General features: G+C 34.0%; 1 protein-coding gene across 5 annotated transcripts in view; it reads left to right on the forward strand.

Annotated features, from left to right (window-relative positions):
- Positions 1–1,460: 1,460 nt before the first annotated feature.
- LOC110103843 (probable D-2-hydroxyglutarate dehydrogenase, mitochondrial) overlaps positions 1,461–21,938 on the forward strand; it is a 105,827-nt gene continuing 85,349 nt past the window's right edge. For 2 of the 5 annotated variants that reach the window (XR_003702233.1, XM_028699061.1), the window contains exons 1-3: positions 1,582–6,255; positions 7,388–7,489; positions 15,615–15,662. Coding sequence is in view for 3 of the 5 variants with exons in the window: in XM_028699061.1 (XP_028554894.1) it covers positions 5,977–6,255; positions 7,388–7,489; positions 15,615–15,662 (429 nt within the window). In the remaining 2 variants the exon portion in view is untranslated. Of the gene's footprint in view, positions 6,256–7,387; positions 7,490–15,614; positions 15,663–21,938 lie in introns of all 5 variants that reach the window. The other 3 variants (XR_003702234.1, XM_028699060.1, XM_028699059.1) reach the window with 3 other exon arrangements.

The raw sequence follows: 21,938 nt of genomic DNA on the forward strand, positions 1-21,938 counted from the left end.
GATCTTGAGCAGGGCTCCGTGTATCTCATGCTGTCTAGCAGTTCAGTGGAACCAAGGAGCGGCTCTAGTGGTCCTGCAAAGTTTGGAATAAGTTACATTTTATCTATATGTAGTATGGAAGTTGCACTCAGAAGTTCTTTTGTAGCTATGTATAATATGGATGCTTCCTGCTAACTTGGGCTAACCATTTCACCCTCTCCACTTGAAATCCTAGTACCACAATACAAATATTATTGATTTTCCCTTGAAGCATAAACTAAAAAAAATTGTAGCACGGCTGACCTTTTTCCTACGCAAGCAACACGTGCATTCTATATTTATATGGGCCATGGTTCCAATGACTAAATACATCAACCATTTCTGATTTTTTTATCAACCATTTCTGATTATTCTAACATGAAAGTGCCACCTCCTCTCCCTTTTTTTCCTCACTTCATTAGTGAAGTTGCCATCTCCTCTCCCTTTTTTCCCTCACTTTATGAATGGTTGTTAGGTTAATTCATCCTATGTGCAAGGTTCATGAAGAAGGTTTATGCCATGTGCTTGGTTTGGATTCATCTTATCTATCTTAATATTGCATTTCCAATCATCATTATGTTCTTCACAATCTTTTGCTTTGCTTGCATGTCATTTCTGTCTTGATTCTCTCAAAATTTGGACAATAACTATCTTGTTTTATCAAAATTCTATATTTTTGGTGGTATTTTTCTCATATCATCTACAATTCTTCAAATGATAATTTCTCCAAATTTCCACTTCAAGTCTATGAAAGTGCCTATGATTGAGACCTGCCCAAATATGGAACAAGCCCTGCAAAACTCGACTAACCAAGCCGAACCATACCAAACCCAACCCTTGTACTCCTTCGTCATTGTTTAAATTATGGGGCAAGCTGCCAACTTTTGATCACAGTGGTTTACTTTGTTAAAATTTTTTAAGTTCATATCCAAAATGGCCTTGCAATTCTAAAAATAATTAATTCCACTTTATAATCAAGGCATAATTTATTCTCTCCTTCTCTAATGTTTTGGCTGACCATCCTTCTCTCCTGCACTCATTTCCCTCCCTTCAACCATCAGACTCAAAGAACTATTTTCCTCAACACTCCTCCGCGCTTTATATTTATGCATTATGTTATGTTCCTTGTCAGTTTTCTCAACCTAGCTCATATTATGATGGACCCTTTTGTGCTCCAGCTTCTACACATGATAGGACATCTATCTTTGTGAATTTTCATTCTTCAATAAATGCACTCATCAATTGGTGATTTAATCATAGTTATTTGACCAAACCTAAATCATGTAAGGTGCTAATTTTTAAAACATTTAGTGATACATTTAATAACTTCGTCAACACTCCGCGCTTTATATTTATGCATTATGTTATGTTTCTTGTCAGTTTTCTCAACCTAGCTCATATTATGATGGACCCTTTTGTGCTCCAGCTTCTACACATGATAGGACATCTATCTTTGTGAATTTTCATTCTTCAATAAATGCACTCATCAATTGGTGATTTAATCATAGTTATTTTCATATATCTTAGATCGTTGCATCTTGCGTTGGTTTCTTTCATAGCACATCCTTTTGAGATCTATGGAGATGTATATGATAATGAATATTTTTTGGATGAGCAAGATAAAACAATCTCCATTTTTAATCTTGAGATAGTTGATGACTATTATATTTAGGTTCTCCATAGTTTTTTCCTTCAACAAGCTTTCTAATGGTTGGGATACAAATTAGATGGGTTCAAGAGGCATTGTCAAGGTTGAAGTCCATGAAGAATAAATGCTAAAATTTATTCCATAGTTGGAAGATAAGATCATACAAGATGAAGTTGAACGACTACAAAAAAAGATCCATTAATTGAAGAAAAAGTGTCCACGTCTAAGATCTGCATCCTATGGCTCCATTATATCATGTGATCGTAGAATTCATGCTGCCTTGATTATCTATGCCCTAGCTTTCTACGTTTAGGTTCATGGTTCAACCGATGCAACAACTTGGCAATCACTTCCTCTTACTATTGGTTAAGGGATACTCATGATTGCTGCTACTTGATGCTAGCATTTTCAAAATGCTGAGCAAAAGGCAATGTAAATGTAATGAACTAGGCGCAAAATAAAGCAATATTTTTTACTAACTAGTGGACTCATGATGTGTTTGTGTGTGCGCACACACATACAATAATAATTTATTTGACCAAACCTAAATCATGTACGGTGCTAATTTTTAAAACATGTAGTGATACATTTAATAACCATAATTTTAAGTTATCTAAAAATCTAAAAAATGAATCAATGATATAAAGAATGAAGTGATAAAATAATAATTAAAAATTAAGAATACTTGTGATTCATAGATCAACTAGTGATTGAGGCGAGGCAATATTGAGCTAGAGAGTGCGTGGATGAGGCATGGAGAAGTGCGTGGATGAGGCGTCGAGAAGCATGTAAAGATTGCAAGGAGAAGTACTGCTGCGAAAAAAAAAAAACTTATGAATGAGAAGTTACTAGTGTCAACAATAAGATCTAGTGAGAAACATATAAGAAATCCAATGACAAGAAAGTGTGAATAGGATAATCACCACTAAGTACCTATGGAGGGAGAAAATGAATAACCAACAAGCAACAACCTAATGACTACGAGAACCAATACTAAGAAGCAAACATATATGCTATAGCTATTGCAGTAGATGTTGAACTGAACCATAACATTTGAACTAGTATTTCATTTTTAACTAGAGTCAAATGCACATTGCTAAGACATGATACGATAAAGCACTGCTAAACACACTCATAAAGTGTGTTTTTAATGACACTTCTTGATGCTAAACATTTGAAGGTATTACAACTCATGAATTACTTCGTCTACTTGTAGAATCTCTATCAAATTCTTCGAGAGAATAGTTATTTTGGGGTTAAGAGAATTGATGCAACACATGATTGCTCAATAATATAATTTTTTTGTCATTTTAGATGTTTTCATGTTTCATGTTATTTTTTTAAGTTATGGTAAAGTCCTTATTTTTTCATGAAATGAGAAGTTATAAAAGGGTTTTAGTTATTTGCATTTTTCTCTCTAGTAGGCTCATATATGATGTTTTAAGTTGTTAAATTTTCTAGTGTAAATTATACCAAGGCTACTTATATAAATAGAGTCTAAATTCCTCCTTGAAAGTTGATCACTGTTTTGAAACTGAATCTTTTCTTATTATATCACCAACCCTAGCCTTCTCTCCCTATTTCTTATTTCTTTGTGAGTAGTTGTGATGTTAATCAAGGATCTCCTTACTGTGTCTAAAGATAAAAAAGAACTTCAATGTGCTAAGTTTTGATTCTCTTTATCAAGTCTAATCTCATTTTTAATCATATGTTTTTCCCTCGTCGTCCTTTTATCCACTTAATCATTAGCAGCTATTGTTTTCACAATGAGATGATCAGTGAACCTGTTTTTACTAACTAGAGTATTACTATAAACTTGACAGCGGTTGTGCTGAATGCTTGTTGTAATGGGTAGCTCTTTGCATTTCGTCTGTTGCAATTAGACTAGGTATGCTAATTTGCTTATTCATATGCTGTTTCAGTTACCAATGGAGATTAATTGAGGTGAAGTTGGTTCTCTAATATTGTTTGTTATCAAGTGTTTCTTTTGGGAAAAATCAAAATTGTGTTGCATGAATATACCCATATTTCTTTGGGTATGAACAAGAAGTAATAACTAGAGCTTTCATAGGAGATGAAAGCAATAGCTATTCTTCTCTTTTTCTTCTTACCAAGATAAGTAATTAACTTAGTTATTAAGTATAAAAAAGGGTTATGCTCTTATCAATATAGGATTTGTGGAGAGGTTGATATACTTGGCCTTAGTCTTTCATTGTTGAGTGCCTATTTCTTTGAAATCAAACTCGTGATGTTCAAGTCACAATGGAAATTGTTTTTGTGGACATGATAGTTCTCAATTGCTGAAAATCCCATTTTGTTACTTGCACAAAAGTATCATACAATTATAGATAGATATGGTAGTAGGAATATAAGGTATTTAGTGGTTATTTTTTTTATGCTGTTATGTTAATTATATTCTCTTACCCATCTTAGATGATATGAGTTTCCATCCATGTTATGCAACCTTCTAGTGTAGTGATGTTATTTCATTTTCTTTATCAAATGGTAGATTGGACAAGTAATTTATGGTAATAGAACCCCAAAGGGCAACATGTGCTATATTATAAAGGCACATCATTATTGTGCTATCAATAATAATTGCATAAGCTTATATGTCTGTGTGGCTTGTTGGTTATTTGATGATAATAATCTATATGTGATATCATCTTATGATTATAAAAGTATTGTCTTTCAAGTCATTCAATTTGTGACAATCATGATGATGAGGATGGTGTTCACTTGTTTGATACTTGTACGAGAGCTTAAGTTGTACACTTTATGGAGACTCAAGTGCAAGGGTTGATCTAAGGTTGTATTAGAGTTCATTTTTTCATAGCTTTACCTTACATATATTTGCTACAATTCTATTTTAATGCATTCTTCTTGTTGCTTTTTATAAATTATTTTGGTGAGAAACAACATTTTCTCTACCAATTATGTTTGAATGTGGTAGCTGTAAGAATAATTATTCGACTTATTCAAAAAGTAAAAAGTCTATAATACCCGAAAGAATTTTTTTAAAAAAACTCTTTTTCTTGACAATTTTATAGCTACTTTTATAGGTAGTTGCAGTCGCCCCAATTGGACGTAGAGGTGCCAATTGATGGCACGACATGAATACCCGACTCGAACCCGATCTGAAAAATTTGGGTTTGGGTTGAACCGTTTAACAAATGGGTCGGGTTCATATTCTAATTCTTGACTCATTTAAAAAACTGAGTCATGTCCTGGTCAACCCGTTAATCCGAAAACGACCCAAATTTGATCCGCTCTGGGTTCGCCCTGTCCCCGGGTCCTCATCCTGCAACCTGTAGTCCTGTACTGCACCACGCTTTCGCAGCCTCGCAGGCTTGCACCCACGCTCACGACGCACTAGCAAGTCACACCCGTGCTCACGCCGTCGCGTTGCGAGCTGGCCTTCGCCACTTGCCACCGTTGATTGTAGTTGAACATAAGGTGTAAAGGCTATTATACTGAGTGTAAGAGGGCTTCTCTATCATAAGGAGAGAGATAGTGGAATACTAAGTAAGGGGATCCTTGGGTATGAATGCAGGCTAATTGGGCATCAAATCACGTAAAAAAATCTATTGTTTAATGTAGATTTTTTAAATCTTGATCATTTATGTAATAAACAAGCATGCTTATTATTCTTGGGGTGATTCACATGCCAATGTTCTTATGTCATTGTGATTTAGTAGATTTATTAATTGTGCTATGAAATTTATACTCATACATATAACAAGGTTCTCTTTGTAATCACCATAATCAATGTGTGAACATTTGTTGTTTGGCTTTGATGTTTGATCTTTTAATAATTAGAGCGTATGTCTTCAAGTGAATTGTTATTTTTAAGCTTAACAACTTCACTCACTCACTTTGTATTATACACTTATATCTTAGATTTTAATTGTTTGATTTTGTTGTTTGCGCAAGCTTTTGCTAATCTTGATTGAGTGTTACACTCATACTTGCGCTTGTTGTTCATTTATTCTTTAAGTGGCATAGTCTATCTATCTACTTCCTTATACCTGTTGGATTGATTTAATTCGACGCAACAATGACACTATTTAAGATTTTTCTTTGTTTAATATGCTTGTTCCTGGAAAACATTAACTTAGTTATCACCAGTATGTTATACTTGAGCATTATACATGTCCTCGTATATTAATTAATTTTGTGATTATGGTTCTAATTCATAGAGTTTGAGACTTTTCTCAGGCTTATTTTATACTCGTGGAAAAGCTGTAGAGCAGTCCTCCAAAAACTTTTCAGTATTGAGTAGAGAGCTAGATCCTTCGAAATGCTGCTTTATGCCAAGTTATTTTGGAGCTATTAAGAGACAAAGAACTTTGGAAATGGTTAATATCGGTGCTTTTCATCATAGGCTATTCAGCTCAGCCGCTACAAATGCAAAGAGGAATCCAGCCTTTTCAACTATAAATCCTGATGATGTTCTTCATTTCAAAGAGATATTAGGTCACAAAAACGTTATTCAGGATGAGGATAGATTGCTTGCTGCAAATGTTGATTGGATGCGCAAGTACAAAGGTTCAAGTCAGCTTTTGCTCTTACCTAGAAACACTGAAGAGGTATGTAGAAGCTTACCAAAATTGTTCTCTTAGAAATTAATTAATTCAAGTTTATTTTATTCAATACATGTATAAATGGTGTTAGCTGTTTTTTTTGTTACCATGATTGTTTTCGAGAATGTGAGAGGAGTTTCAAGTTTTCTATATATAGTTTAAAGGGGACAATAACCGGATATGCTATATATTGGTTGAAGAAGAATGCCATGGAAAATTAAGGCTTTTGAATCCTCACTTTCTATTCAGTTTTATGTTACTTGAGGTTTTGTCTATTTTTTTTATATTAATTTTGCATAGCAATTTTATTCTACCCTTTTTATTCTAACCTTTAATGCTAATTTATTATCTACCTTTTTTTTTTGAAAATTTGCAACACATCCTTCTTGAACTTTTAGCATTATTGTTAAGCTCATTGTTTGGAGATGATTGTGATGCTCAACACTTGACACTCACTTATTAGTAGTTCGGAACCACTTCTTCATTATAATTGTCCAAATTTAACATTATAAGTTATCTTCTCATTTGGATTGTCAAATCTCTTGTAACAATGCTACCTACATCTATACATCTAATAACGACTTGGTTTAATAATGATTAGCTTTACATGTACTTAAGTTGCATATCATACATCTGATCTTGTTTTATTACTCGTAAGCCCCCTAATTTCTTAAAACATTATCCATTATTATACATTTCATCTATTTTTAAAGTGATCTCATATATAAGAACTATGTCATTCATAAATATATTTCACCTAAGTACTCATTTAGAATATCTTTTATAACCATCTCCATAGAAAATACAATATATATACATTTAATGTTGGCCCTTAATATAATCCTATGCTTTAGAGAAATTTTGATTACTACTAATGCATCAATGTTCCATCATACAAATTTTAATAAATTCATCATACCTTTGATGTTCACAATTCTTCCTTAATCTAGAAGTAAATCATTAGTTTCATGCTTCTTTATTCATGCTTGCTAATCAGACACGGTTGACTTTTTTTGGCCAAACCAAAAGGTGTTTAGTAATTTATTCGATATTATTTTTTATTATTTTTGGTTATTCAAAATATATAAATCAAGCATACGCATCTTGTGTAAATATTAGTTCATGCTTTATTCCTCAGGTGTCCAAAATTCTTAAATATTGCAACTCCAGATGTTTAGCTGTTGTTCCACAGGGTGGTAATACTGGACTAGTAGGTGGAAGTGTGCCTGTCTATGATGAGGTAATCACTATATCATCCTTTTGTGTGGTTTGTATTTGTGGGCAATATTTCACTTGAACAAGTACGCAATATTTTTTGTTGGCGCTTCAGTGAGGCGAATGCCTCTGCACATAAGTCCCTGAGATAAGATCATTTTATATTGGTTTGCTTTTTTAAAAATACTATTTAGATCCCTAAGATTGAATGGCATTACATTTACATCTTTATCGTGATTGTTTTGTTAAATTTTTTTTAATATCAAATACTCTTACAATATAAGCTTCACCATAAGGACCTCAATGAGTAACATGAGGCTTCTAGGATGAGAAACCTTTATCTTTCTCTCTGCTCTATACTATACCATACTATAGTATGTACTAATATACTATACTTTACTATTTTATAATAAACTATACTTTATTGTACTATATTATAGTATGCTATTCAATGCTATATTATACATCATTGGCATCATATGAGTTGCACCATAATAAATACAATCTTGCAAAGATTTGTGTACAAAAATGCTATAACATGTATTGGAGCGCTAAGTACAAGTGTCACCTACTTTGTATATGGGCCTAGCATGAAGGTCTAACTGTATACTTAATTTAGGGGACATCATATGATTGCTGTATGAGTGAGTAGCTTGCAAAGGTAACCCATGAGGACAATCAAAACATTCCATAAACAATTATTTAAAATTCATGCAGTCATGTGAATATGATATGCTTTTTTTTTTAAAGCAAAATTTTCTAACAAATGAATTGCTATTTGACCAAGAAAGAATTAAATTATATCATAAGGTAGCAACGAAACAAGAAATCATATGATGAAAGAGAAGAACCCGTAGACAATCATTTAAAGTGTCTTGCTTGAAGATTTGTAAATCCTTGATTGTGGTGATATATTTTCTTTCTATATCTGCCCCATCTGACAGAAGATTGGAAACCTTTTGTCAACTTATTTTTCTATATTAGAAATGTTAATATCCGAATCATCAAAATTTAAAGTTGAATCGCCAATATCATCAAAAACAAGATGATCAAGAGGAGCTAATACATCTGTTGGACACAAATCAATGTTATTACATGCATAAGTGCAAGCTTGAAATGAGCCCACACCATCCCTTACCTCACAACTATAATGAAGGGCAGCTAAGACTGTAACAAGAGAATTGAATGGTAGGAAAGCAATCTTCAGATCAATTCTGCCTAATACATCTCCAAGCGAGTTTAAACCTAAGCAATCCCAGTAATTATAGGAGAGAGCTCACCATACACTTAGGGTTGCTATCATTATTGACATTTACATTAGTATATTCAATATTCATTACTTTTACAAACTAAACAAAGAGCTTGTGAATATATTCATGATACCCCAAGTGAGTCCAAAGCTCAAGGGGGATATGTTGGTTAGAACGGCTTGTAGCTATTGACTTTATCATTTTAGGATGGAATTTAAAAACAAATTGATTTGTCATGTCCAATAATCTTACATGCCTTATAGTAGGAAGGAAGACCGTCAAATTCTATATTTTGTTAATAAATACATGTAGAGGTGATGATCCATACTTCCCTTACTAATGGAACATAAACATGTAAGTTCAACCAAAACTTCGACCATAGATGGCCTTAATAGTCTAGTTGCAGCAGCATATACTTTAATATTTTTACCAAAAATAGATCCAAGCTTGTATAGTGTAGATTGATTAAAAAAATGAATATGCAATTGATAGAAAATCAGCCTCATAGGGGTTATAGGAGGCTCTGCAGATTGGTCAAAGAAAGGAGGCCATTTCAACATTCGTAGTGGAAACCGATGCATATAGTAAGACGGATGTGTCAATAGATAAATTAATGAGCACATGATGAGAGCCAAGAAGAAACACGGTTTAATCACTACATAAATCCAAATAAATCATAAATTTACTAAAAACCTTCATACTTGGATATGAAAGAGTTGAATTTTCAATTAACGAGAAAGAAAAAGGGAGCAAATGATTTTGAAATTTTATGTTTTATAAAAAATGTGAGCGGGTTTATGTTGAGAAGAATCAAAGACTTATGATTGGGCTCTAATTAGGAAAATAATGAAAGTTTCAAAGGAGCCAAAGTCACCAGACCCAACTAGGAAGAATAGAAACCCCAGCCCCTTATAGTTTCAATATATTACAGTGAAAGACCACCAACCACCATTGGAATGTCTGCATGACCACTAGGAAAAATATAATCAGAGAGGAATAATGAGCATTAAGAGGAGCTATGGCTACACCAGCATGCTTAGGGGCACAATCAACACCATCAGAGGACGCAAAAAGAGGATCAACAAATGAAAAAGATAGGATAGAGGTGGGTGAGGAGGCAAGGTAATGGATAAGTCCACACTTAAGGCGAAGATAGAGAAGACAACATAGGACATTGGAATAGGATTAGCTGGAGCTATGATGGACGAACGAACTGGAGAAGATTGCACAACAAGAAAAACCTCCCTGACAAAGATTGGCTCGGGGAGATGACAGGGTGAAAGAAGACATTGGCCCATCTTCTGCATGAAACAATGAGGACAATGACCTTAGGTGAGCAATAAGGAGCAAAGAGATTCAAAACCCTACAACGTAAGGCACAGCATGTGGTGACAAGGTGATACCATGAACATGCCACACTAAACTGAGCCAAAAAAAGAGGCATTGAGTATGGGGAAGAGGATGATGCCATAATTGAATCGGTAGTAGAAGATGTCGAAAGGTGATGAGAATGGGAAAATAGGAGGGTGTGAGAGAGTATGATTGAAAGTGATATGATATGAATGCATTGTTACATGATTCTTGTAAAAAAATGTTAATTCATGTATGTGCATGTAAATATATACTTAAAATTCCATAAATAAACTTCTATAGATCTAGATTTATACCATGCATCTATATCAATATTTTTGAGAGCTATTAAAAACAAATGCTAATAATTTGTTTAATTTGTGAATTTTAAATAATCAATAATACAAATGAAAATGTATGAAAATGACTTATGAGTATAAATATTTGAGTAGTACTTTCATGAACTTAGGTCAATGCCTAAATCAATAAGAACATTCACTTTTATTATGTGGTATTTTATGATAATACAAATAAAAATGCATGAAAATTACTTTTATCTTTCTATGAGATAGTTTCATAATCTTTCTCTAGATTTAATTGCTAAAGTCGAGAATTAATTGCAAGGGGTTGCTACAGGTAATAATTCTATTGGTATTATCATCATATTATCTTAGATTTTAGAATTTTTTGGCGTGCATTTATTAACTTTTACTTAGTTATGATATTTCATTATTCCATAGCTTTTTTATGGTTTGTTCCTTGCATTTCAAGTTTTTTTACATCATTTTAAGTTTTTTTTCAAAGTAGTATTTCCATGGTTTTGGAGAGTTCTAGAAAAGAAAGGGTTAATAATGCTTATATTGAAGTCATTAAGGACATTTATGCACGGGCTGTTACTTGTGTTCAAATCTTCCTAGTATTATCCTTTTGCAGTTGGATTACATCAAGGATTATCCTTAAGCCCAATCTTTTTTCTTTAGTCATGGATGTTCTTACTAGATATTTTCAAGAGGATGTACCCCAGTGTATGCTTTTTGTTGATGATATTTTTCTCTTTTATAATACTAGAGAGGAAGCTGAAGGTAAGCTTGAATTATGGAGGTCAACATTAGAATCTAAAGGTTTTTGTTTGAGTAGATCTAAATTGAAAATATGGAGTGTAATTTTAATAGTAATAGATCTAGTGGGGGTTTTGTGACTTTAAGCAATCAAATCATAAATAAGAGTACACATTTTTAGATATCTTAGGTCTATTATTCAAAGTGATGGTGAAATTGATGGAGATATTATTAGTAGAATCCTAGTTGGTTGGTTGAAGTGGAGGAATGCATCGGGCTTGTTGTGTGATAGAAAAGTACCACTCAAACCTAAGGGAAAATTCTATAAGATGGTGATGAGACTGCATTGCTTTATGACGCAAAATATTGGTCATTAAAAGAGAAGAATAATATTAAGTGTTTTAGAGATGATTATGCTCATTTGGATGAGTGACTTCACTCTTAGAGTCAGGATACGAAACAAGCATATACGTGAAAAGGTTGAAGTAACTTTAGTGTCAGATAAGACTAGGGAGTGTCGCCTTAAATGGTTTGGTCATATAAAACGGCAGCCTTGCGATGAATCAGTTAGGAGGGTAGATGTATTATATTTGGCTTGTGTTAAGAAATGTAGAGGTAGTCCTAAAAAGACTTAGTTAGAAAATATTAGAACTGACATTTCTTTATTAGATTTTAATGAGAATTTGACTCTTAATAAGACACAATGGAGAAAAATGATTCGTGTAGCCGACCTCTCATAGTGGGATAAAGGCTTGATGATGTTGTTGATGTAGTATTTCCATGGTTTTAAGATTTTTATATATTTATAAAGTAAAATTTTTATATCCTATAAATGATGAGTTCATCAAGAGACAATTACAAAGAATTCCAAAGGAAAAGTGAAAAAAAAAGAACAAACAATGTTACAGTTAACATGAGGAGGGCAAGGATTCAAAATACTATTGTCGAAACAAAGATGAATACACTTTAGCAATGCCTATTTTAAAGCTTGGTGAATCTTAGGATGCGACAATAGATCTTTTCTTATTCTTTCCTCACCTGGCAAGTGTCCTTTTATTGTTGTAGTGTTCATTTTTGTTTTTGCACAGTCATACGTGTTCTAATAATCTTGTAGTCTCCACTAACTCAACAAATTCTTAATGTGAAGTGTAATCAAAGATTGGCATACTTCATCCCTCAACCTTGTCAAAAATCTGTAATTTTTCTCAAGTCGGTTACTAATCAATTGTGTATCATATCTTGATAATGATGTAAATTGGGCCTCATATCAAATCACCATATTTATTCCTTGAGTTGGACTTGCAAAACTCTCCTGCATTGTTTGACTTGTAGAAGGAGTAACAAATAAATCTCCGAAAATTTGCTTGAACTCATCGCAAGTGATCAACTTCTTAACATTGCATTCAAATTTCTCCAAATGTTGGCCTTTCTACACATCTGCCTCTCTTGATAGAGTAATGGTGACCAAGGATAGCCACCTATCACATCAACACTTCATGCCATTCAAGTTCTTCTAAATCCTGATGATTCAATCATCAACTATAAAATATATTACTCCCTTAAACATATTTGGCTTTAATATCTGAAACAACTTCAAGTACTTATCAATCTCTACACCACACGAGTACTGGTACTTTGTACTTCAAGTGTTGTTAGTGTTATTAATTTTGAAGGTACAGCAGGCTCAACAAAAAGATTGCATCTTTTTCATCAATATTATCATCATAATTTTCATCATTTATATTTGCATCATATTTTTAATCATCAAAGCTACTTGTTATGGTGAACAGTTATATTTCTTCTATGAGACTATTGCCTTCATTGGTCCAAATGTCTGGGGTATCTTAGGTGTCATATTTGGTTATGCTGATTGACCATTTATTTAGTTAGATACATCCACTTTCATGTTTCTTGCAACTTATGATTTTGTCATTAACTGCATGTTTTTATGCTCGTATTCATGCATAATATATCATATGAAATATGCAATACATGGGTTGTCTCACCACTCAAGTATGAAGATTACACCCATTTAGGCACAATAGTAATAAAATCATTGTTAATTTTCTTTCTCAGTGACACTAAATCTAATCAACTTCCATATGTAATTCTTAGAATTCAACCTGGTTCTGATGCAACTTTTTGACAAGCCTGTTGGCCTCTCAGTAAAAGTTTCACAAATTAACTTGTTCGGATATGACAAAAAAGATGGACAACAAATGTGATATCATGCAGGATTAGTTCAAAATGTGTCATCTAGAATGAAAATCACTCAACCATTGCAGTTTTCCCAAAACGGACTGTGTTGTTATGTTTGATACATCAAAATTACTCTAGATTTGATATTATTGTTAGAATCACCACATGCGGAAAGAAATATTAAAGTTGCGTCGAGACCACTGAATATCTCGAATCCCTTCCTCTCTTTGTCCTTTTGACGTCGCGAGAAGATCGTGCGACGTGGGTCGTGCAAGACAAGTCGCAGACGTGCGACGACGTGCAGGCAGAGTAGTTAATTGATTTTTTTTTTTTTTTACAGAGAAGGGTCAACACGGATATGACAAAAAAGATGGACAACAAATGTGATATCATGCAGGATTAGTTCAAAATGTGTCATCACAATGAAAATCACTCAACCATTGCAGTTTTCCCAAAACGGACTGTGTTGTTATGTTTGATACTTCAAAATTACTCTAGATTTGATATTATTGTTAGAATCACCACATTCGGAAAGAAATATTGAAGTTGCGTCGAGACCACTAAAATTGGCTAACATGAATGCCAAAATATTTATTTGTGCATAAGGTGACGACAAAAAATTGATGCGCATGAGCAATAAAGATTTTTAGAAAGGAAATGCTGACATATATTATTTTTAATATGCTTAATTTAATTAGGTTATTCCAAAAAATCTAAATTTAAAATTAATTATTATGTAAATGAAATTATATTTATTACTGATAATTGAATAAGATATGACATAAAACAGAAACACTCAGTCATTCTCTCATCAGGCCAATTTAAACCCTAGCCTTGCATCACCATGGCTGGCTAGTGGAATTTCCATAGCAGGTATCTTTCAATATCTTATATAAATTTCTATCATTGGTATATATTATGTATTGGTTAGTGGACTTCACTATGGATGCTATAGTAATGCATGAGCAGTAAAATCAAAATGAACTTATATTTAATGTGCACACGAGCACTCACACAAATATTATTACTATCTCCTTGATAATGAACACTAGGTTGCTTTCTCTAAGTTCACGGTAAAAAACTTAGGCATGATGTTTAAGTAGAGGTCAATAATGTAGCACTTAAAAATATACAAAGATAATATTAATATTTACTTAAAATTGTTATCTCTTAATTTTAGCCCCTCGTGAATATCACAAACAGTTTTATGTTCAAGAGGCGTAGAAATTAAGGGACTGCAATTTTAAGTAAATTTTAATAATATATTCGTATATTTTTTAGTGTTACATTATTGCCCTACTTAAACATCATGATTAAGTTGTTTACGGTGAACTTATAGAAGCCAACCTATTTGTATATTGTTAGGGAGATAGTAATGTTATTCGGATATCATTGTTATTTATTGAATTCTTTCAATGGCCTCTAGAATGTTTGATGGAGATCGCAGCCTTTTCATTTTTCTATGTTCTTTTGGCTATCAAGATTGAGGTATTGTAGACATCCAACCCGATAAGTTAAGGTTGACCTATTTGTGTTATTTGGGCTACCTCAATTTGGGAGATAGCATCTTGTAAAATACTTTCTATTATTACTAATAAACATAGCATTCCTTTACATGAGAAAAATAGTGCATTGAACTTTTGATAACTTGGTACCCATCATAATTACTAGTTGGCATTAACCAAATCTTAACTTTAAACCTAAAGGGATTGGTGGAGAGTGTGTTCAAGTTCCACAAGTTATTGGGAAAATAATGCTGTGGATAAATAAATCAATTTTATCAGGAAATAGTCAGGTCATTAATTAAAATTTCTCGGATGTCTTACCTGTCATTTCCTAGGATTCATACTCCTGTAATGTGATAAAGGGGATGTTTTGGTTTTCATAACTTGAGAGGCCCTAAAGAGTTATTCTGGCACCACAAAAGAATTGATATATATATATATATATATTTTAATTTTATCCAAAGAAAGGCAACTCCCCCCCCCCCCCCAAAAAAAAAAAAAAAAAAAAAAAAAAAAAAAAAAAACAAAATTGTTGTACCCTCCCAAAAAAAAAAACAAAGGCTAATGTTGTCGTAACTGGAAACTCTCGTTGTGCCATTTCGTGTACGATGTTCTTTCAATTTCAGCTTTAAGTTTTAATCAATACAATACTTTGTTCCCGTATGCTTACTGAACAAATCTCCCAATGCAACTATAATTCAACTTTATCTTCGTCAGGATTGCTAAAGAATCTAAAATTCCTTCTTTGGGAGCTAACGTCAACAGTGCATGTCATATGATCTTTACAGGTAATCATCAATCTTTCGACAATGGACAAGATTATTTCTCTTGATAAGGTCAGTGTTCAGGTTTCATTTTGTATTATATAGGCACCTCACTTTATCATTATGCCATCTCATATATAGTTTTTTTCTTCCCATAGTTGTCTCTGTACTTCATCTTGTAGTGTCTTTTTTCCTTAAGTGTTGTAGTTCAAATTATAACATATAATAAACTTGGATATATGGTGCTAATTTTATATATTATGTGAATAAATTAAAGGTCCTCAGAAAGTATATTAGAGTTTAAAAAATTAGCATTTATTTGCTTATTAGGTTTTTATAACTGATGTTGTGTCATGCTTGATGGATAGTCGATAGATACATTTGCATCACTTGGAGTATATGATAATTTAGTCAACCCATTCATAGTTTCTATTCGTTGTTTTTCACATGGTTAAGTAAATTATTCTAGCTCAGCTTATCAGAAAATATACTAAAGACTCCAACCATGACAGTGTACTTTCATTCAAAGCATGAATCATACTGTTAAATTTGTTATATCAGATGGCGCATGGACAGTGTACTTCATTTTGTTTAATACTTTTAAATTATAATTGCAATCATTTATTTAGTTTTTCTAGATGATGCCAGTCTATGCACATGAAAACTAATAATGCCTCTTCTAAGTCTAAATGATAGCTCTATCATTGAACCCAACACCTTGTTATTATTTCTAAATTATCCTATTATAACTATTTATAGTAGGAATCTCTCTGTTTATTATTATTATATATTTTTATTATTGGGAGGATTTTTTCTTATTCTATTAACCTTTGTTGTTATGTCCTTTCCTTTAGCCTATATATAAACTCATGCTTGTACTATGTAAACTATTCAATAAAGATGTATCCTCTAATATGGGTTATCTTAAGAATATGTGGAAGAAATGGTACAATTTAAGACAACATGATGCAGGACTACGTATGAAATGTTTTAATTCATTTAGATTTTGCACAATTCTTGATTAGAATAATTAGGAACAAAATTTCTAGCAATTAGAACGACAAGTCAAAACAAATAAGGGGGTCACACCCGATCAGGCAAAAATTGCGTAGCAAGAGTTTTGGAACCAACAAAATAAATTCAGAAAATAATACAATGACAAATAGTAGCGTTCAAAGAAATCCCTAGTCTAACAACGAGAATCAGAAAATATAGAGGCACACTCAAACCCTACGTTTACTAAGCTTGGCAAGAGCAAGGACGAGGGGTCCGTCGTGACTGCAATCAAACCAAGAGAGATTAGACTAAGAGATAAGATCAAGGGGAAAGTAGAACTCGTCAGGGAGTGGTGGAGATCCTCCACTCAACGCCTTCAAAGTGTTCGTCGATAGCTTCCACCAAGGTGTCTAGAATCCGCTCCAAGTAGTCTTCGACGGTGTGATCAATCCTCGGGCTCACGTCAAAGAATGTTGATCATAGGATGTCGATGAAGCCGTTGTCGTCCCAAGTTATGCCGTATTCAGTCTCCGGATCCGCCATTTATGGATAATTGAAGGTAGAATCTCCTTAGCCCTTGATACACCTCTCGAATGGTAGCAAAGAGAAAGAAGTTTCTCTTGCAAGTGGAGAGGGAGCACGCTCTAAGTCCGTTTACCAAAGATATGAAAATAGTTTCAGATTTTGATCCAAAATTCTGAGAGAAATTTCAGATTTCTTTCTTGAAAGAATAGCAGTGGAGAGAAAGGGTTTTGGGGTTTAGAACTCAAGTGAGGAGTTGATGGTGCAAAGGGAAATTGGGGAGAGAAGCAATCTAGGTTGGGGCTTTGAGAGTTTCGGCCAGCAGCAAGGGGGCTCCCAAATTCCTTCCCTAAGGAGAGCTAAGTATTGCGGACAGATTTTGAGAAAATTTGTAAGGGGATTGGTGGGAATATGGGGAGAAATTAGGGAGTTAATTCCTAATTCCACTCTATAGATTTTGGAAAGTGAATAATGGCTTGGGCTTAAAAGAATTTCGGTTGGCAAGGGAGGGGGAATTTATTTCCAAAGAGGTTTAGTAAGATATTAGGAAATAAATCCTAATCATCCATACAGGGGGGCCGACGGCTTTCAAAGCCAGGAGGGGATTTCGGGAGGGGATTTGGGTTGCCTAACTTGGGATTTAGGATTTAGGAAAGCAGTAAATAAATCCAAGGTGAATTTTGAAATTCAAAAGGATCAATTTAGTAACTTTCCAAAAATAGAATTGGTAAGTTAGGAAATATTTTGAAATTCAAATTTATGGGATTTGAATTTTAAACTCACCCAAGTGTTCTCAACCCAAATTAGGAAATGAGGATGGCAAGGGAGAGAGGGCTCACGGGTTGGGTGGGGGGCCGTCGAGTGATGGGTTGGCCGTGGGCTTGGGAAGGTGGAAAGGGGCTCAGGTGGGGAAGTTAGCCGGCGGTTTAGATGGAGGGGAGAATCAAGGAAAACAAATAAGATAACAAGCCACAAACCCGGCCGTCTCCAAGGTTGCTGGTTGGTGCGCAAATCTCCCTCTCCTAGGGATCTCTCTCGATTAAAACTTGCAAGGTCTCACAGTGCTCATGCAAGAGGAAAATTTTAATAAGCAATCATTCATTAACCAAGAAATAATAAGCAAAGGGCTATATATAGCCAAGTACAATGGACTTAACGAAATAAAAGACTAAATTGCCCTTTGGGCTCACACATGACACTTCCTTCTAAAGGGGTACAAACGGAAAGACCAAAATAACACTAAGCAAATAGAAAATACCTAAATAATAAAATAATAGAAATGACTCAGAAATACAAAGACTCGATCGTGGCTGTAGATCGGAGGCCACACCTCTGATTGACCTTCCGGACCATACCATGGTACTCAAGAAGCAAGCAAAGACTTTTGGAATTAACCTTGAGTATGCACATACACTTATAAATTACACTTCTATGTTTTTCTTCTAAATTGCTAATGAATTCCAACTTTTACATATTCTGGAGGATGGACCTCAGCTAGATTAGTAATATGGAAATTGACATAGAACTTTAAAACCATTGCGAAGGATATGACCAAAGAACCTTTTAAAGTGGAAGGACTTCTTCCTTCAAAAAACAAAAAGAAAGGGAAAGCTCCAGACAATTCTGTATAACTGGACTCACCAGAAAAAAGTATCTTTAGGAAGTTATGTGAACATCGAAAATGGCGTAGAGATACCAAAGTAAAATGCTAGGCAGTATACGTTTAACTCTCCCCTAAAAAATGAAAGAAGGATACAAAAAAAAGTTGTAGTGGTGGATCTTAACGTGCTGCATCTAATTTAAAAGCTGTGTAGTAGAAACCACCTCATTTATGATGAAGCTGGTGCTCTCTTAATCAGTTAGGTGCATTGTAATATAGTGGTTGTGTGAGAAAGGCATTGAGGAAACTCAGCAAAGTTTTCTCATTATTGAATTCACATTAACATTTATACTTGACAGGGGTAGGAGTCCTTTGATCATGCTTCATTTACTTGTTGGTTTTCTTTATCATAACTATGCTTGACACCCATTATAGATACCAAATTTCTTGGATGAATCTGCCATTTATTTTTCAACCTCTTTCTTGATAGTAACATAGATCTCAATTATGTCTTTCCATTTCTTTTGACATATTGTTTTGGTCTCCGATGGGATTGCTTGCTAATGGCGGTGATTTCGAGGTTGATACTAAATATCTTAGATGGTTTGCAAACAAAGGCATCAATATTATTCCTAAGAAAAAGCTAATATGAGTTTAAATTTACCTTGGCAATGAGTGCTACTATGAAAAATTCGTCAGAGTCATTTTTTTAAAGCATAATATATTAATTAGATAACAAAAAGAGTACAATCAGGGTGCCGGATAAAATGAAAATTTATAACATCAAATAATTTTTCATTTGGATCCTCTACCTTGAAGCCTTGTGAATAAAGGTGAGTGCTAATATATTTTCATCTAATTTTGGCCTCTTTGGGCATAAAAAATGAAATCTCTTACACATGAGGGAGTCAACATTGAATTCTCTCATCAGCCATCATAAATATTGATGCAAGCAAAAATTAGGAAAAACCACAAATTTTTGTAAGCAAAAGTTACACTTCCTAGGATAATAGAAAATTACATAAAATACTCAAAACTAAACAAAATACGACAAAATACAATTTTTATAAGATAAAAGACTCTTACAAACTTTAGATTGATTGAGAAGAAAGATAAAAGACTCTTACGAACACAAACATAAACATACACCTAAACTTGCATTCTTTGATTGATTGAGAAGAAAGAAACAGGTGGGGTGGTCACGTGCGGCGAGAAGAAAGAGGTTAGAGGCCGAGACGAAGAGAGGATGATGCAAGCAAAAATTTGGGAAGAGCCCCCAAATTTTTCTTCCCAAATTTTTGTAAGCAAAAGTTAGACCTTCCTAGGTAATAGAAAATATACGAATACCCAAAAGACACAAAATACGATAATTGAACAAAAAAAAAAAAAAACTTCACTTTATAATATAAAAGACTTACAAACTTTTGACCCTTACAAACGACAAAATAAAGACAACGACTTTCCTAAAACTGCTTGCCAAATGTTGAGAAAAAGGGTACAAGTGAGGTGGATACTTGCGGGAAGAAGAATGAGATTAGAAACCAAGACAAAGTATAGCTCGCAAGCTATAGAGAGGAGATGAAGATGAAGGACATAGCTCGCAAGCTATTCCAAAGAAAACCCTCAGGTTTTATCTCCAAAAATCAGCCATCAAAACTCTTTAAAACAGTACAAAACAATCATATATATAGGAGGGAAGAAGTAGCCCAAAAGCCCTTAAAACAGCCCTCATAAATTGGAGAAGAGGAAGGCCAAAAGACACCACAGCAGCCCCCAAAAATTGCACAGAAAACAGCAAGGAAAGCCACGGAAAAACACAGCCAATTAAGGGGAAAAGGAAGGCCAAAAGTCACCACAAACAGCCCAAAAAAACTGCACTAAAAATAGGGAGAAAAAGCTACTGGAAACTCAGCCAGCAAGCCACGGGAAGTCTAGCCTGCAAGGGACTCGAGGAGCTAGCACAGGAAACAGGGCATATGATTCACGGGAAAGCAGCCTGGGAGAAATCCCAAAAGGCAACAGCCCACAACCTTAATTCCATGGAGAAATCAAAGAGACTCAAGAAGGGGAAGAGACATGAGTGGGGAAACTAAAGAGTCTTTAGAGAGGGGAGTAAAGGAGGGGTAATGAATCTAATTTTGGCAATAAATACACAATTTATGAGCTGAATAATAAGAAGAGGCTCATTAATGAGCCGACTTTAATAGAACTTACAAAAATTTCAACCCAACCTGTTTTGACCCTCCCCCTTGCCTACATCAGAGGACAAGATCACAAGCTTTCTTAGAGGGAGAGGAAAACCGGAACAAGCTCGCAAGCTCGCAAGCTTTTTCCATAAACTCTCTAAAAATCAGTCCATAAACTCTCTAAAAATTGCATTTCCTTGAGAAGAAAGATACAAGTGGCGTCGAACTTGCGGAGAGAAGAAAGAGATTAGAAATTGAGACGAAAGGGATGACAAGCTCGCAAGCTTTCTTAGAAGAAGAGAGGAATGAAACAAGCTCGTAAGCTTTTCCATGAAGAAACCCGCAGGTTTTGGCTTCCAAAAATACCTCACATAACTCTCTTTTATTCATTAAAAACACCTTTTATTTATAGGGGAAAGAGGGCAGCCAAACAACCCCAAGTATCTCCAATTAAATCAATTAAAAATATCCACTCAAATCCAACAAAATAACTGCATAACTAGTGGCAACCCAACTACTCCAAGTGGAAACAAAATCGACCAAAATCCTATAAACCATTTATCCAATATTCTTGAAAGAATAAAAAATCTGCTCCATAAATTTCCAAATTGAGCCAAATAAGACAACCAACAAGATAATTTATGCATACCATTTTACAATTGAAGGGTCACATTCCATAAATGAAAATAGAGGAACCACATAACCTTCAACAATAAATCTTTAGAACAAAGCAATCTACATCTATAAGAACAAAATCCACACCAAATTTTCTTGAATAACAAACAATTCCACTTCATGAACCTCTCATTTTCCAACAACTAATCAGAAAAAAATTTAGCTCCAAGCTCCAACTCAAGACATTCATAAAATCCAACCAAATTCAAGTAGCAATTACAACAAATAATTTCAAGACTAACTCCAGTGGAACATCTGAACCATAAGCAAACTTCAATGAAAACTTTCACCATAAAAAACAATGGCAAAATAAACCCCTGAGCATAAAAATTATACCAAGAAATACTAAAGGCAATGTCGAGGAAATGA

Source organism: Dendrobium catenatum, unplaced genomic scaffold (genome assembly GCF_001605985.2).
Source record: "Dendrobium catenatum unplaced genomic scaffold, ASM160598v2 fragScaff_scaffold_1211, whole genome shotgun sequence".
Lineage (NCBI taxonomy): Eukaryota > Viridiplantae > Streptophyta > Magnoliopsida > Asparagales > Orchidaceae > Dendrobium > Dendrobium catenatum.